Source organism: Ammodytes marinus (assembly GCF_949987685.1).
Source record: "Ammodytes marinus genome assembly, chromosome: 17".
NCBI lineage: Eukaryota > Metazoa > Chordata > Actinopteri > Uranoscopiformes > Ammodytidae > Ammodytes > Ammodytes marinus.
The window spans coordinates 6,828,948-6,845,181 of NC_137221.1; the positions used below are offsets into that span (position 1 = coordinate 6,828,948).

General features: G+C 38.6%; 1 protein-coding gene across 1 annotated transcript; it reads left to right on the forward strand.

The window, feature by feature from the left end:
* The first annotated feature begins 1,776 nt into the window (after positions 1–1,776).
* On the forward strand, positions 1,777–14,790 carry LOC307263957 (sialin). The gene is made up of 12 exons (XM_080045265.1): positions 1,777–1,900; positions 5,206–5,310; positions 5,650–5,798; positions 6,851–7,065; positions 7,200–7,433; positions 7,812–7,986; positions 8,473–8,591; positions 9,135–9,296; positions 9,698–9,830; positions 10,705–10,852; positions 12,680–12,770; positions 13,630–14,790. Exons 3-12 carry the CDS (start codon positions 5,714–5,716, stop codon positions 13,789–13,791), a joined length of 1,524 nt encoding a protein of 507 aa, XP_079901391.1. The 5' UTR covers positions 1,777–1,900; positions 5,206–5,310; positions 5,650–5,713; the 3' UTR covers positions 13,792–14,790.
* Positions 14,791–16,234: the final 1,444 nt, after the last annotated feature.

A 16,234-nucleotide genomic window follows, 5' to 3' on the forward strand; every position in this document is an offset into this window, starting at 1 on the left:
TCACATTTTATTTATTTAGTTTAAATAATATGTTTCACTTAAACATGAACAGGATCCCGGGCCAGCCGTTGGTCCAAGAGTACCTATTTGGAGACGCATGGAGAAAACGGACCTCCACTACACCGGAAGCAAGATGGGGCCACGCCCCAAACTAATTCCATTGGTCAGAATTGTACGCCCCAAACTCAGTTCATTCGTTCATTGGTCAAAAGCGTTGTCCCTCCCCGAACGTCATTTCATTGGTCGAAAACCATGAACTCTCGATTTCATTGGTTTAGAAGACGATTTCAAAATTTGACAGCTATAAGTGCAGGTACGTTTGACAGCTTCATTCAATGATTGACAGCTATAAATGACATATCAGAATGGCTGGAAAAGACAAGCAGCTTTTGGAAGTCAGGATGATTATATATTTGTTACACAGATATGCCTAATTGTCAACTGTTAAAATAAAAGTATTGAGAATGGCTAGAAATACTAGAAATAGGCCTAATTGTTTGTTAGACAGATAGGACTATACTAGAAATAGGCCTAATTGTTTGTTTGTTAGACAGATAGGACTATACTAGAAATAGGCCTAATTGTTTGTTAGACAGATAGGACTGTAATAGAAATAGGCCTAATTGTTTGTTAGACAGATAGGACTGTAATAGAAATAGGCCTAATTGTTTGTTAGACAGATAGGCAGTACTATGGTCACAAGCAACCTTAACATTAGTTACACAAACGTTAGCCTAATGTTTGAGCTATTGTTTCAGATAAAATAACTATGTATAGCATTAATGCAGCATTCACGAAAATGCTACTTTCTTTTTCAGAAACTATTTCTTCCACGCTTCAAAGGTATGTTTGCAGCCTAAAGTTTTTCCCTGAAATGAACTCTGACTTGATGTTGTTGTATTTATTTTTTTAACATGAGCAATCTTTTTTTGTTCAGACATCTTACACAGGTGCAGTCAGCCATGCCGAGCGGTTGGGCATTACCACTGCCCTAACTGTCCACAGACGGTCATACGGAGAGTGGACATAGAAAGGCATTTGGCTTTATGCCAACTTAATACACATGGTGCAGCGCCTGACCTCCAGCCTGCTCAGCCTGACCTCCAGCCTGCTCAGCCTGACCACATTGCACTTGATCATTCATACACATTAAGCCAAACACACCCCCCCAAAAAGCCTCACAAAGTAAAATGCCGTCATTGCCCCCTTATTGTATGCAGAAAAAATTTAACTCGGCTCTTTTTGTGTTTCATTTATAAGAGTTGATATTTGTATGTGATTGACCTACTCGTGATGATTGTGAATTAAACAGACGGATTTCAGAAGATGTACACAAAGCTTCGTTGCTTCATTCATCTTCTACCTCAACATGTACTTTTTACCACCGTCCTGGCCACTTGGGACCCTTAACAAACTGACGTATTTTACTGTGTACTAGCATCATAACCGGTGGAAACCGTGTATTATTATTCACCGCTAGGTGAACTCCGGCAGTAAAACAAAAAGAAGAAAACAAATAGGTTACAATTCTGACCAATGAAATCCACTTCCGGTGGAGTTCCACTTTCCCCATGCGTCGCCAAATAGGTGCCTCTCCGTTGGTCTGGTTCGGGTGCTGAAACGTCACTTCCGCTATGCTGACTTACAACATAAGCGCTGCTGTCATTGGACGAGGCGTAGCTGCTCTTGTTGTTTTGTAGATCTGCGCTCCTCTCATGTGACTATTTCCCAGCTTCAGTGAAAAACATAAGCACAGCCTACTTTGTGCTTGTCTAACCGGCTGTGGCATGACACCTAAAACTGAAGTCTTAGCCTATATATCTTTTATGTTCCATAACGTTCACTCCAGCAGACAAGGCAGCCTCTTACCAGATGTGTTTGATTTAAAACGCTATTCAAGGTAAGATGTTATTACCGAAATATACATGCAAGGTGTCTTTTAGCAGTAATACACTCGCTATGCTATGTCTGCTGTGTGAGAGGTTTCCTTGCACACTTTAATTTAGTTTCACACATAGCCTACTGTATGTTGACTGTAGCCATTTTTAATAATGTACATTTTGCACTCTAATTTCCGCATTGTATTAGTTCTCAATTCCATTATTTCACCGTATTCAGCTGTTTTAGTTCAGTAAGAATTAGTTCAGTCCTCAATCAATCAGCAAGTTGACAAAAGAGTGAGTGAGTGAGTGAGTGAGTGAGTGAGTGATTGAGTGAGTGAGTGAATGAGTGAGTGAGTGAGTGAGTGAGTCTGATGTCTGCTGTGTGAGAGGTTCCTTTATTTGTTTTTGTTCTGTTTTTGTTATGTTCCTGTACATGTCTGATACTTTGCACATAACATAGGCCTACGTTTATTTAATAGATGTAGGCTATGTTCAGGTTTTTCTTATTTTAAAACAGGCGTAACATGTAATAACGCTATAGACAGTGTATGTTGCTGTTGTTGCCATTTCTATGCATCACTCTATAGCCATTTTTAATAATGTACATTTTGTACTTTCGCATTGTATTAGTTCTCAATTCCATTATTTAAAATTATTCAGCTGTTTTAGTTCATTAAGAATTACTTCAGTCTTCAATCAATCAGCAAGTTGACAGAAAAATGGTGAGTTCAGATTGTAATAACTGGTTAATAATTGTAATATTTTATATCTGCAAGAGGCTGAAGGGTGTGAATTATCTCATAAATGGAGTACTATGCTTTTATTGTTGTTAGTTTGTCAAAATTAGCTATTTAAAAACATTGCTTTTGGCTTGTGGTACCCATTTGCATTGTTATAGAGTAATTGTCACAGGAAGTAGGTCCTTAACCCTTTTTTTATTATAAATGTCCGTGCAGATAATCTGACTTAATATTTTTTATATGTTTTATAATTACAAAAAACAAGCATGTGGAGAAAAAAAAACTGCAATGGTTCCCACTGTATCTGACCTGTCCATCCCTAGTTCAACCCAAAGAAGCAGAAATTGGAAATAAAACACGAAATGTTTTAGAAAAGTGAATTGGGCTGTTTTTTTCGGGGATCTCATGATTGACTATTAACACATATTTTTTTACAAACTTAGTTGCAGAGAAACTAATTTGCAGACATAGATAGGTCACATGGTAAATGGCAAATAGTATTTTCTTTGGCATATGTAAATTGTGACAAGTTTAATAAAAGGATGCCAAAGTGTATTAGGGATGCAAAATATGTAAACCTAATTTCATTCAGTTTATTTAACCTTTATTTAACCAGGCAGGTCATTAAGAACAAATTCTTTTTTACAAAGTCGGCCTGGCAAAAAGACAAAAAGCCTTTTGAGGGGAGGTCAGGTGCGGGCTGAAAAGAAGAATGAAGATCAAATTGAATGTTAAAAGGACAAACAGCTCATCCAGCTCATCTAATCACTACGAACAAAGACAAACAGCATCAGACATACAAACACACATGTAATAGAACTACAAGAATGATAGGGACAGATAATGTGTAATCATTTAGATAATAATAAGTCATACAATTCAAGGGCTTCATTATCTCTAACAAATGTTCTGTTTTTCTTAATCTTTTATGATAAAGAACTTACTGGATATTTAGTTTTTTTGCTCTGTTGTTTTGGATGTGACGTGTGTTGATTTCACTTTCGACTTTGGGAACTTGTGACAAATAAATAATCAGCAGATCTATCAATAATGAAAATAAACCTAAAATGTGATTCAAAAATGTTGTTGCAAAGTAAATGTCACATATCATATTAATAACATTTTAAATTGTCAAACAAATTTCACAATGACAGGAACATTGTGCTGTAAAACACAAAAAAGGACAGAACAGTATAAGAGTAACCTTCCTCAGGCAAGTCTTGCCAGGATTTAGGGGCCTTAAATTAACAGCAAGTTGAAACATGTTTGAGATGTCTGTCTCTCCGACACATTTTACAGATAAACTCCAGGGAATTTTATTTTATGCATTTAGTCTATCAGCTGATGGTCAGAAAATTAATTCTCAATTTTTTTTGATTATCATAACTTGTTTCTGTTTCTTAAATGTAAACATATGCTGCTTTTCTCTCTATTGTGTGACTTTAAATTCTGTATTTTTGGGTTTCAGACTCCTCAGACCAAACAGTATGTGTTTATCTTGTGTTTACTGACAGACACTAATGCATGATTGATTTTTGGTGTTTTGTGGATTCAGGATCAAAGTTTGTTGGGCTGCTGACACACTTCCCAGACAAAACTTATTGATTTGAAGTCTATGTGATAACATAAGGGTAATTTCACATCGCTGTAGGTGTTTATTGATGCAATAAGCTTAGACCTTAGACCAGCATCTTCAAGGGATCTTTGTAACACTTTTTTTTTTAAGATAATTTTTTTGGCATTTTCAAGCTCCACTGGATAGTACAGAGTTGAAATTGGGAGACAGAGAGAGAGGGGGGACGACCCACAGCAAAGGTCCACGGGTCGGATCCGAACCCGCGACCACTGCAGCGAAGGCCGGAGCCAACACGGCACGCGCTCCACCCACCACGCCACCGGAGCGCCCTCTTTGTAACACTTTAAATCTCTGCTGACATAAGAAATTGGAATTACAAAATCCAACCCCCCTACATCCCGCCAAAACCTGCCATGTCAAAAAATGCACCATCATCTAAGCTAAAAACAAATGATCTCAGTTCCTGAATAAGGAAATGTTTCTGTATTGCCAGCAACATCACAGCATCAGCATCAGCAGCAGCAGAAGTGAAACTATGAGTCAGCATGTATACTCTTTATTTAAAACTTAAATTTGATCAAATCTCCAACTCTTGAGTATTACCTCCACTAATCTTATTATCTTTAAAATATCAGAAAACAGTGATAAGTCCAGGCTGATGTCTTCAAATTCATCGTCCCAAACTGCCATGTATGACACAGAAAAACATCAAATCTTGTCATTTACGAGGCTTTTACCCACACTTCCTCATGTATTTTCATTCTTATCTGATTTACCCATAGACTGCAGCAGTATTAAAGAGGAATTACCCAACGTTAGGTGGTTTTCATGTTGACATTAGGTTACATACTTTTTCAAAACATCGTGGGTTGGAGCCTTGGAATAGACATGTTTAGCCGATGCCACGAGTGTTTTTTCTTTAGTTCCTAAACTGCTTTACCCGAACAACAACAACAACCCAGTCTGTTGTGTTTATATTTGACTTTCTGCATTTCTCTGTTTAAAGATTACAGGTCGGTGAAGTCAATATCAAGAGACAAACTCACTCTGAGCTTCATCTGCATCTTCACCAAAATCTCTCTTCTGGCTCTTCGAGGTGTCAGTAGCTTTTGTAAGTTCAAGTTGGTTCAAATATTTCCATTTCAGCATCTTGTGAAATCAGGAACTACTGTGTGTGTGTGTGTGTGTGTGTGTGTGTGTGTGTGTGTGTGTGTGTGTGTGTGTGTGTGTGTGTGTGTGTGTGTGTGTGTGTGTGTGTGTGTGTGTGTGTGTGTGTATGTGAGTGAGTGAGTGAGTGAGTGAGTGAGTGAGTGAGTGAGTGAGTGAGTGAGTGAGTGAGTGAGTGAGTGAGTGAGTGAGTGAGTGAGTGTGTGTGTGTGTGTGTGTGTGTGTGTGTGTGTGTGTGTGTGTGTGTCAGTGTTAACTACCACTATCTTATCCTGTCCCACAGGTTTCCAGCACAGCATGGTTCAGTGACTTCATTTTACAGAGTTTTCCTGTGTCGTCCGTGTGCCATGCCGCTGCCCAATGGCACCTCCATCAACTCATCCCCTCTGGAGGAAGACGAGGATGGTGAACCCCTCATTGAAAATGATAAAGGTAGCTACGAAATTTTAAAAAAAATCTCAAGACTAGTTCCAAGTTCTTTAAGTTACATTCATATACAGGACTGCAACTGAAGAAGGTTGGTTTCATAATCAATTTAATCTGCTGAATCCTTTACTTACCAATGCGGCCACTAAATAGTTTTCCATCATTGTTGGCTTTCCCTGCAAATACTTAACTTTGTATAACACTCATTCCTCTGCACGGGACATGAACACAGACAAAATAGTGCAATGTGCCGAAGCTATTTCGGCTTCTTTCGCAACATAGAAAATGTAGCGTTTGCAGTTAACAACAACCTACTCTTCACTTAACATTTTTGTAGTTCTGGAAATATCAGTCACAAGCATTTCTCTCGGCTTACTCAGCGAATTAGTTGTCGTCGTCTTTTAAACATCAGCACCTGCTTGGTAAGACATTTACTTGTTATGTAAGATCTCACTGAGGTGGCTGACTGTCAAACAGCTGCAGTTAAAATCACATGAGGCTGAAACCATGACGACACATTTATAAAGTGTCTGAGTGAGTGAGAGTTGATCCTTAACATGAATGGATTACCAATTTAGACCATTTGCCATTCACACTTTTTAAAGGGACATTCGGTCAAAATGTAGACGCACGGGTTATGTACATAATATTGAAAACTACTGTTGTTTACAAATGTGTTGACAGCTCTTTTATTATGTGGATATAAACGAGGCTACAACATACTATATCTTATTAGCATGTCATGTGGTTTAAAGATTGTTTAAAAGAGTAATAATATTTAGTTTTACCTACATTGGCCTTAATATTTTGTGATTGAAAAGTTTATTGAAAGAAGTCATTTAAATGAATACATTAATCTGTCAACACAATCAACCGATGTTGTCCATTTCATCAGCTGTGTCTTTCTGATGTGTTTTTTCAGATAATTCACTGTGTGTATGTAGCGTAAGAAGAATACATTACAATACGGTTCACGTCCTCAACTGATAAACAAACACTGATTAGTTTAGTTCATCTAATCCACCGCTGACTACATGTAACTATCTCTGTGTTCTCAGTTCCTCCCCAGTGCTGCTCCGCTCGCCTCACCCTCGCCGTCTTGATGTTCTTCGGCTTCAGTGTCGTCTACGGTCTCCGGGTCAACCTCAGCGTTGCTATGGTAGCCATGGCGAACAATACTGACTCCAAACCCGCCGTGAACAGCTCGGTGCGAGCCTGTCCGATGCCGGCGGGGATGGAGAACACCAGTGATACCTTCCCACAACCGGACGGGGTGAGACTTTTTGTACTTTGGCTATTTCTCATACAAATGGTAAGTGATAAATACAGTATAGCGTTTTTCCCTGGTTTTCTCAGCCCCAAAGCGCTTTACATTGGTTTGCCTAATTCACCCATTCACACACACAGATCCCCCAGTACCCATGGGACTCTGAGGCCCAGGGCTGGTTGCTAGGCGCCTTCTTCTTCGGCTACCTGTGCACCCAGATCCCGGGCGGTTACCTGGCCGGGCACTATGGGGGCAAATGGTTCCTGGGTCTGGGTGTGTTGGGCACCGCAGCCCTCACAGTGCTCACTCCACTGGCTGCTCAGATGGGACTGTACTGGCTGTTTGCACTACGAGCCCTGGAGGGGTTTGGAGAGGTGAGTATAGATGGATGGATGGATGGACGGACGGATGGATGGACGGGCAGACGGACGGACGGACAGACAGACAGACAGACAGACAGACAGACAGACAGACAGACAGACAGACAGACAGACATTATTTCTCTTATGATAAAAACAACAGAAAATTGTTACAAATTTTTTGTTAAGACATGGATTTATTAAAGTGGCCTATATAAAACATCAGAAAATTGCAAAATTATCAAAATTGTAGCAGGTTAATTTTTTGTTGCTTAACTAATCATTTAACAAACTAGTAATTTATATTTACACCATCTCAGAAGTATTATCACACAGTAACATTGACTGTTATGTGCCTCTTGCTGACGTCCCGTCTCCCTGTGTGTTCTCCAGGGCGTGACGTTCCCGGCCATGATGGCGATGTGGGCGCGTTGGGCCCCTCCTCAGGAACGCTCCAGCCTCATGACGCTGTCCGGGTCCGGGGCAAGCTTTGGAGCCTTCCTGGCTCTGCCTCTAACCGGCTTCATCTGCCAAACATTAGGCTGGCCCGCTGTCTTCTACATCTGTGGTGAGGGAGGGCGTATTGCTCACAGATACGAGATACAAAACAAAAATACATCCTTTTTTTTAAATATTTTTGGGGCATTTTTATGCTTTATTAGACAGTTTGAAGAGACAGAGGTGAAATGGGGCAGAGAGGGGAATGACATTCAGAGAAAGACCATGGGTCGGATTCTAAACCGTGGTCTGCTGCTTATGAGAACTGAGCCTCTGGGTGGGCGCTCTAACCACTACACCATCAAATACATACTTGATAGATGAAGATGCTGGGGTGGTATATGCTGCCACTATGGAGGGTAGCATGTGCACAATGTAAGTCATTCACCACTGTGAATTTTTAAAGCTCTCATAAACTATAAAACCTTCTCTCTCTCTCTCTCTCTGTCTCTCTCTGTCTCTCTCTGTCTCTCTATCTCTCTCTCTCTCTCTCTCTCTCTCTCTCTCTCTCTCTCTCTCTCTCTCTCTCTGTCTCTGTCTCTGTCTCTCTCCTCAGGAGGGGCTGGTTGCCTCTGGGCCGTCTTGTGGTTTGTTTTCGTATCCGATGACCCTCGCACCCATCGACGAATCAGCGAACAGGAGAGAGATTACATCATCAACTCCATCGGACCTCAGGTGCACATGAAACATTTACATTTATTACTACATTTCCTTTAGTGTAGCTGGTTAAAATGGGTTGTGATTGCAATAAGGTAACTTATACCAATTATTATTATACAAATACTCATAATAACTACACTTCACTCAAGCTGTAAGTAAGTAAGGGAATAGTGGAATCTGAGCACCTCTGTACCATGTAGAGATGTGTTGCTTGCTGTGTAATGTTCTAATATTCTATAATATTCTGAAGTTCCGTCTCAAACTTATCCTTTTTCCGTTTTCATTGCCCCTACAATTCTCTCTTTCTCTTACATTCCCTTCCGGTTTTCAGTTAATGTTTAGTTTTCAGCTGTTGTTTTGGTTTCTAACTGCGAGAAGTTGCTATGTGACAGAATCTCTTCCCTGTCACTGTTTACATTCTTCAAACCTGCAAATAATCCCTTTAGTATTTATCATAGCATCAGTAATGAAAATATGGATTTTTCATTGGCTTAACTTTTCATAAATGTGTAGACTGTGTTTTTCTAAAGATTTGTATCGTCTATGTCAAACCAACAGGGCAAAGCTCATGGCTGGTCCGTGCCCCTGCTGCCCATGCTGCTCTCTGTCCCCCTGTGGGCCATGATCATCACCCAGATGTGTTCAAACTGGTCCTACTACACGCTGCTCACCTCACTGCCAACATACATGAGCAACATCCTGCACTTTGACCTGAAATCAGTGAGTATTATTATATATTTTACTTATGTATTTCTATTCATGATGGCTGAATTAAATTGAACTATTTAGTGTTTCCCAAAACTTTTTACTCACTTTACCAAATTATTATTTTGTTGTTCGGTACCAATCATAAAGCTCCACTGTTTCATGTTGTTTTCAAAATGTGCTGACTGTTTAAATAAACACAGTGTGTGAGGGTTTGCACTAACTATCTCCCTCTCCTCCCCCCCTCTCTCTCTCTCTCTCTTTCTCTCTCTCTCTCTCCCTCCCTCTCTCTCTCTCTCTCTCTCTCTCTCTCTTTCTCTCTCTCTCTCTCTCTCTCTCTCTCTCTCTCTCTCTCTCTCTCTCTCTCTCTCTCTCTCTCTCTCTCTCTCTCTCTCTCTCTCTCTCTCTCTTTACAGAACGGTTTCCTCTCCGCTCTTCCGTATCTCGGTGCCTGGTTGACCACGTCTCTGTCTGGTTTTCTAGCCGACGCGCTAATCCAGAGGAGGGTGTTCAGCGTCACCGCCGTACGCAAACTATTCACACTGGCAGGTCAGGACACTTGTTAACATGCTTTAAGTACTGTGATAGAAAGATTGTTTTGTTTTAGTAAAATCTGTAGTTTTTTCCATCTTTCTTGAAGCTCATATTGAAAAATGTAAGCTTCCTCGTCTAAGAGCCCAAACATATAATCTCATAATATTTAAGGTTTTGACTGTACTTTTGAGACAGTTAATATTTCAGTGTACCAGTGCTGGATTATGGGGCAAGGGGGAAAAATATGAATATAACTGGCGTCAGTGTGTGCAGAATGTTGTGATGCGTTTTTGATGAAACAGCCCCAAACTTGGTTAAGATGTCAAGATTCAAATAGTGTTTTTTTTTGTGAGTCATATTTAGAATAAAACTGCTCCACCTCGGTAATAAAAACACACAGGGAATAATGAACAATTCGACCAAATAAAGGCAGAAATAGGACGACTAATGTTCATGCATACATCCTGTGTTCCCCACTAGAGGGCACTCTTGCTGCATTTTCTTTTCCAAATTGTAAAACATGCAGGGAGTTCAAAATGTTATGGAGATGTCCTCTACACCGGTAGCCTTGTGATGGCTTCTTATTAGCTAGTTGAATGTCTCAGGAGAAATTAATTCATCTTGAATGACCAAATTACTTTGAATGGAGCAATGCTGGCCACATCTGTTGTAGATTCAGTTTGTTGATTTTGAATGGTAACACAAATATCCAGAATCCAGATACACACATAAGGACAATATATTGAATATAAATCTTAACTAGTTGCAGACCAAATGTTTTAAGTTTTACAATTTAAATTAAAAAGATACAAAGACAATCAATAACTTTCTTGGTGTTGTCTCAGTGTGTCCTGGTATTTATCATGTTAACCTCCTCTCCTCTGTGCAGCTCTGTTGCCGTGCGCAGGTTTCCTTGTTGCTGTGGGTTACGCCGGCTGCAGCCACGTCCTCACGGTAACCTTCCTCACGCTGTCCACGGCCATGGCCGGGGTCAGCGGCGCCGGGGTCTACATGAACCAGCTAGACATCGCGCCACAGTGGGTGTTATTCCAGTTCACACTCTCTCTCTACACACTACGCCATGTACCTAGGGGTCAAAGTGATTTTTTGGCTGTTGTAAAAGGTTGTTCACCAGAAATTATATCTAGGACCTTCAAGGATCACAACCTGGGTGGACAACCTGGTCAACTACCTGCTGGAAAGCTACAGGGGGCCGAAATAGAAAATCAGAACCATGGTTTAATGCGAGGGTAAAATTGACTTTTTTTAACTTATAGATATTATCTTGAAACTTTGTCAGTTGATTACTGGCATTAAAACAATGATTTTTTTGTATTTAAGTTTTTTTCAAAAATGTTTGAATATATATGCAAATTTTGCATATTTCACAAATTATGCACAAATTTGCACATCTTTAAAAACCAAAAATCTAGATATTGGCTATAGCAAGAGTTGAAATCTTTATTGCATTTTGACTTTATATAAGTTTGTTAAGTTTCTACATAACAAACTTCCTCTGTGAGAAATGGTGTGACAATTCTGGTTTGATAGTGTATAAATAAACGTGATTTGATAGTTTTTTTCATTACTCTGACCCAGAAATCTCAACTTCTAAATCACTTACATCAACTAAACTTTCCATAATCATTCTTAGCACTATTCTGTAGGTTATTGAAGAAGGATTTTTTCATATGTTGTTCATAGTCTGATTTATGAGACTTATTTTCTTCTTCAAAACATGCCGTAATGCATTTTTAAGACCTGTACACAGTATTTTTTGATTTATAACATTAAAAAAGGCTGTGTAAAAAATCCTTCTTTAATAACATTCAGAATAGTGCTAACAATGATTATGGAAAGTTTAGTTGATGTAAGTGATTTAGAAGTTGCGATTTTTAGGTCAGAGTAAAGAAAAAAACTATCAAATCATGTCAATCTAACCACTATCAAACCAGAATTGTCACACCATTTCTCACAGAGGAAGTTTGTTATGTAGAAACTTAACACACTTTTATAATGTCAAAATGCAATAAAGATTTTAACTCTGGCTTTATCCAATATCTAGATTTTTGGTTTTTAAAGATGTGCAAATTTGTGCATAATTCGTGAAATATGCCAAATTTGCATATATATTCAAACATTTAAAAAAAAAACTTCAATACAAAAAATCATTGTTTTAATGCCAGTAATCAACTGACAAAGTTTCAAGATGATATCTATAAGTTTAAAGTTTGTTTTATCCTCGCATTAAACCATGGTTCTGATTTTCTATTTCGGCCCCCTGTAGCTTTCCAGCAGCTAGTTGACCAGGTTGTCCACCCAGGTTGTAGTCTCGCAAAGCCAGACCAAACTACCCAGGTTGTGATCCTTGAAGGTCCTAGATATCATTTCTGGTGAACAACCTTTTACAACAGCCCATGTCTGTTTTCCAAAAAAATAAGGTTTTGCCCCCTGGGTATTGTCAGTTATTCGTGTTAGATCCTGGAAGAAGCCATTTTAGTTTCTGAGAAGACGGCTGCATTCCAATACCCATACTGTTTATGGTCACATGTAGTAGCCTATGCAGAATAGAAAAAAGAAAAAGTATGCGATTTGGAATGCAGGGAGTGTTGTAGTTCTCCAGACTGGTCTTGGTCAACAGAACACTTTTTAAAGATCTCACTTTTTTTCTCCATATGGACCACATAAATAATCTGCATTGTCTTGGTCTCACACAAAGAGAACGTTAATTTTTTCAAGAACAACACTGACAAAAACTTGCAGGGATATCACTTAATATATACGCATATAGCCTATACAGTATATGCTGTCTTTGTATTTTTTAAAGAAAAACTAAGGAAAATATATATTCCTCTCTTCTGCAGGTACGCAGGATTCTTGCTGGGAATCACCAACACATTCGGGACCATTCCTGGAATCTTGGCACCGATCGCTACGGGATACTTCACTGAGGACGTAAGTCTCTAAAAATGAATGATTGGCTCAGTCTACTATTTTATATTTGGACAATATTGTCCCAAATCCAAAGTTTTTAATGTTGTTTTGTTTAGTTTTTCTTCAAAATGTATCTTTAATCCTGAGTGGCTTTAAAAAAGTCTTAAATCGTTAAACTGTAGAAACCCTGCTGCATAATATAAAGATATATAATATATGTATAAAGAGATAATAGAAAGGCTCAGGTGGTTAAGCGGGTTGGCCAATGATCCAAGGGTTGGCGGTTCGATCCCCGCACTGCCACCTGTGTCATGGTTGTTGTGTCCTTTGGCAAGACACTTCACCCACCTTGCCTCGTGTGAATGTGTATGACTGCTGTATGTTTGAGGTGGTGGTCGGAGGGGCCGTAGGCGCTGAATGGCAGCCACGCTTCCGTCAGTCTGCCCTAGGGCAGCTGTGGCTACTATGGTAGTTTACCACCACCAGTATGACTGTGTGTGAATGAATGGAACCTGGAACCCTGTAAAGCGTCTTTGAGTGCCTTGAAAAGCGCTATATAAATCCAATCCAATCCATTATAAATAAGAAATATGTCAAAATATGTAAATCATATTATCTTACTATAGTTCCATAAAGGCTATAAGTCTATAAATTGGTTTAATGCAATAATAGACAAATAAGAATATAGGGGGTGCTTGTGGTGTAGGGGTTAGAGCCCTTATGTGGTGTTGATACGATAACGTTCAAAACCAGCATAGAATATCAGAGATGAAGATTATCTCATCATGCTCTCTCTACTCACACTTGTATAACACACTGAACTTAAAGGCCTAATGGAAGTAATAATACATGAATCTCTTTCTTCTTCTGTGGTGTCCAGCACACCATGGCGGGCTGGAGGACTGTGTTCTGGGTGGCGGCCGGGGTGAACCTGGGCGGCGCTCTCTTCTACGCACTGTTCGGCTCGGGTAAGATCCAACCGTGGGCCATAACCGAGGAGGAGAGGGAACGCAGCAGGGCAAACTCCACACAGGACACTTAAACATTCACACAACAAAAGACATTTGAACCCAGGGTACTGAATACATAAAGAGGTCTGGATATTTATATATATAAACTATATTACAAGTGAATCATTGTATAATATTAATATCATTGGACCATGATAGTTTTAATGGGGAATAATTGAAAGGTTTTAGTTTTTTACAGTGTTTATCGTTATGTTTATATTCAGGTGAGGTTAAGGATTACTGAGCAGTTTTTATACATTACAATCTCACTTTGGGCACATTTTTAAAAAGCATGATTACAATGTTAAGATTGAATGTAATCGATACATCAAAGACAAAAATGTATTATCTGCACTGATGTCAAAGCAACTTCTGCTGGATATTTACTGCCTTTATGGATCAGGAAACTGTGATATGTACAGTAGGTTATGTGTGTATAATATCACAGGAAAAAGAAACAATTCTAACAATGTTTACATTTTAGCCGGTGATATTTGCAGTGTTTAAATACAGGCACTAAACAATACCTCAGGTTAGACCAAAACATCTTTAACCTTTTTCTTTGTTTTTTTAAGTTTTCTTGAACTGTGAACGAGATGAGACCAAATGTTTTTTTATAAACAAAACGATACATTTTACAGCCGCATGTTTTCTGACCACTTCTAGACATTCAGTGGGACCAGAAGAAACATTTTTCACAAGTAAAAGTTCACCAGAAGGCCTTGTATTGGAAAACAGTGCCAATACTTTATGTTATTATCTTTCTAAAAGGAAAACTAAGGTGCTGTGTTGATTATGAAATGAATTTTCTGTGTTTTAAAATTGTTTCACTTTGATGCTGCCGAGATTTAATATCTTCAACTACAATAATTATTATTTTTGTAGAAAAAAAACTAATGTTAAAAAAATGTTTTAAGACCATTTTCATCAGTGCAAGGATTATGTCAACGTGCTTTGTATATGTAAAGATATGATGTTTTTAAACGGATGCAATAATTTATTCACCGTCTCTGAGCTTTGAAAATGTTTGTTGTACAGACATGTTAAATATGTTTATTTGTATATTTTATTGTGAAAAGAATCCAGTTTTCTTTGTTTTTTGTTTTTGAGTAAAACAAAAATTGGTGAGTGGAGTCCTTTGTCACATATACTATTTTTTTTTAAATTTTTGTGTGTATAGAGATAGATCTTGAAGTCATCTATCAAGAGAGAAAACGTGTGTGTGTGCCTGTGTGTGTGTGGGGTGTGCGCGTGCCTGTGTGTGTTTGTGTGTCACTGAGACGATCGTGGTGAGGGGCTGCTTCCTCCAGGCATCACAAAAGTTGCCCTGTGCATCGTGTCTTTGTGAAATTGTTGCAGATTCAATTGTCCCATCGCGACTAAAAGGTTAGAAAAGTAATACGCATTCAAACAGGGCAATAGTCCTGATTCCAAATTCCACAACAAAACCCCAAGTATCCCTTTAATACAACATTTATATTATAAAAATACAACCCCTTCACATTTTAAATGATCAATTAACTGCTTTTCTGTATTAGTTGCCTCCAAAAAGTCTACATTTATTTTTTTGACTCTTAAACAAACAGCAGAATTATCTCTTGTGCGTGAGTGTCGAATGAAAGCTCTTCCCTATACAACAACTGGTCACGCTTTGTTTGTTCTCCAAACAGTGTATTTCCTGAAATGTTTACTCTCTCAGCAGAGGCCGAGTAAATCTCTGTGTGTAAACAAAGTGATTGGACGTCCTGTCTGATTCGAGTCTGATTGCTTTTGGGAAGTTTCCATGAACCATCGATGGAATCTCTTAACCTGAATTTACTTTAGACACAATATGCAATAGACAGCTCCTTTAAAAGTGATATTTTAAAGATGTTTAATGAAACGCAATTCTTCTTTGCAGCCGCTAGATGGCGCAGGTAACTAAATATTAGCAGTGATCTCTGGGCTGTCAACAAGGAAAAAACCTAAATAGCATAAATAACTAAATAACCATTTTAAATCAAAGTAACTGTTATAACCTTACATGTTATGTGGTGGGGTTCTATTATGTAACACCCCAAAATCCTAATAATGTTATTAAAAAAAACTTAATAAAAAAAACTAAAACTCTTCCCCTTGAGGATCATTTACGTACTAGCCTACTCTTCTTACTTAGTAGGCTACACGCAGAAATAATAGAATATGTAACTCCCAGCATTCATAAAATTATCAAAAAAATAGGTTCTTAATTGATCTCAATCAGCTTTATAAACAACTACAACAACACATAGGCTATTATACAAAGCAGACTAAATGTTGGGTAAACAACCTATTATAGCATATAGCCTATGTATTTCTAATTTAGCTCAATAAGCTTTTTAAACTACTACCACCAAGATAAATGGCTGTTAATAGGATGTATCAGACTAAAAAATTTAGTAAACTTTAATCCAAATAAAGTTTGCTGAAGTTCATACTAAGATGGAGCCCTGTATG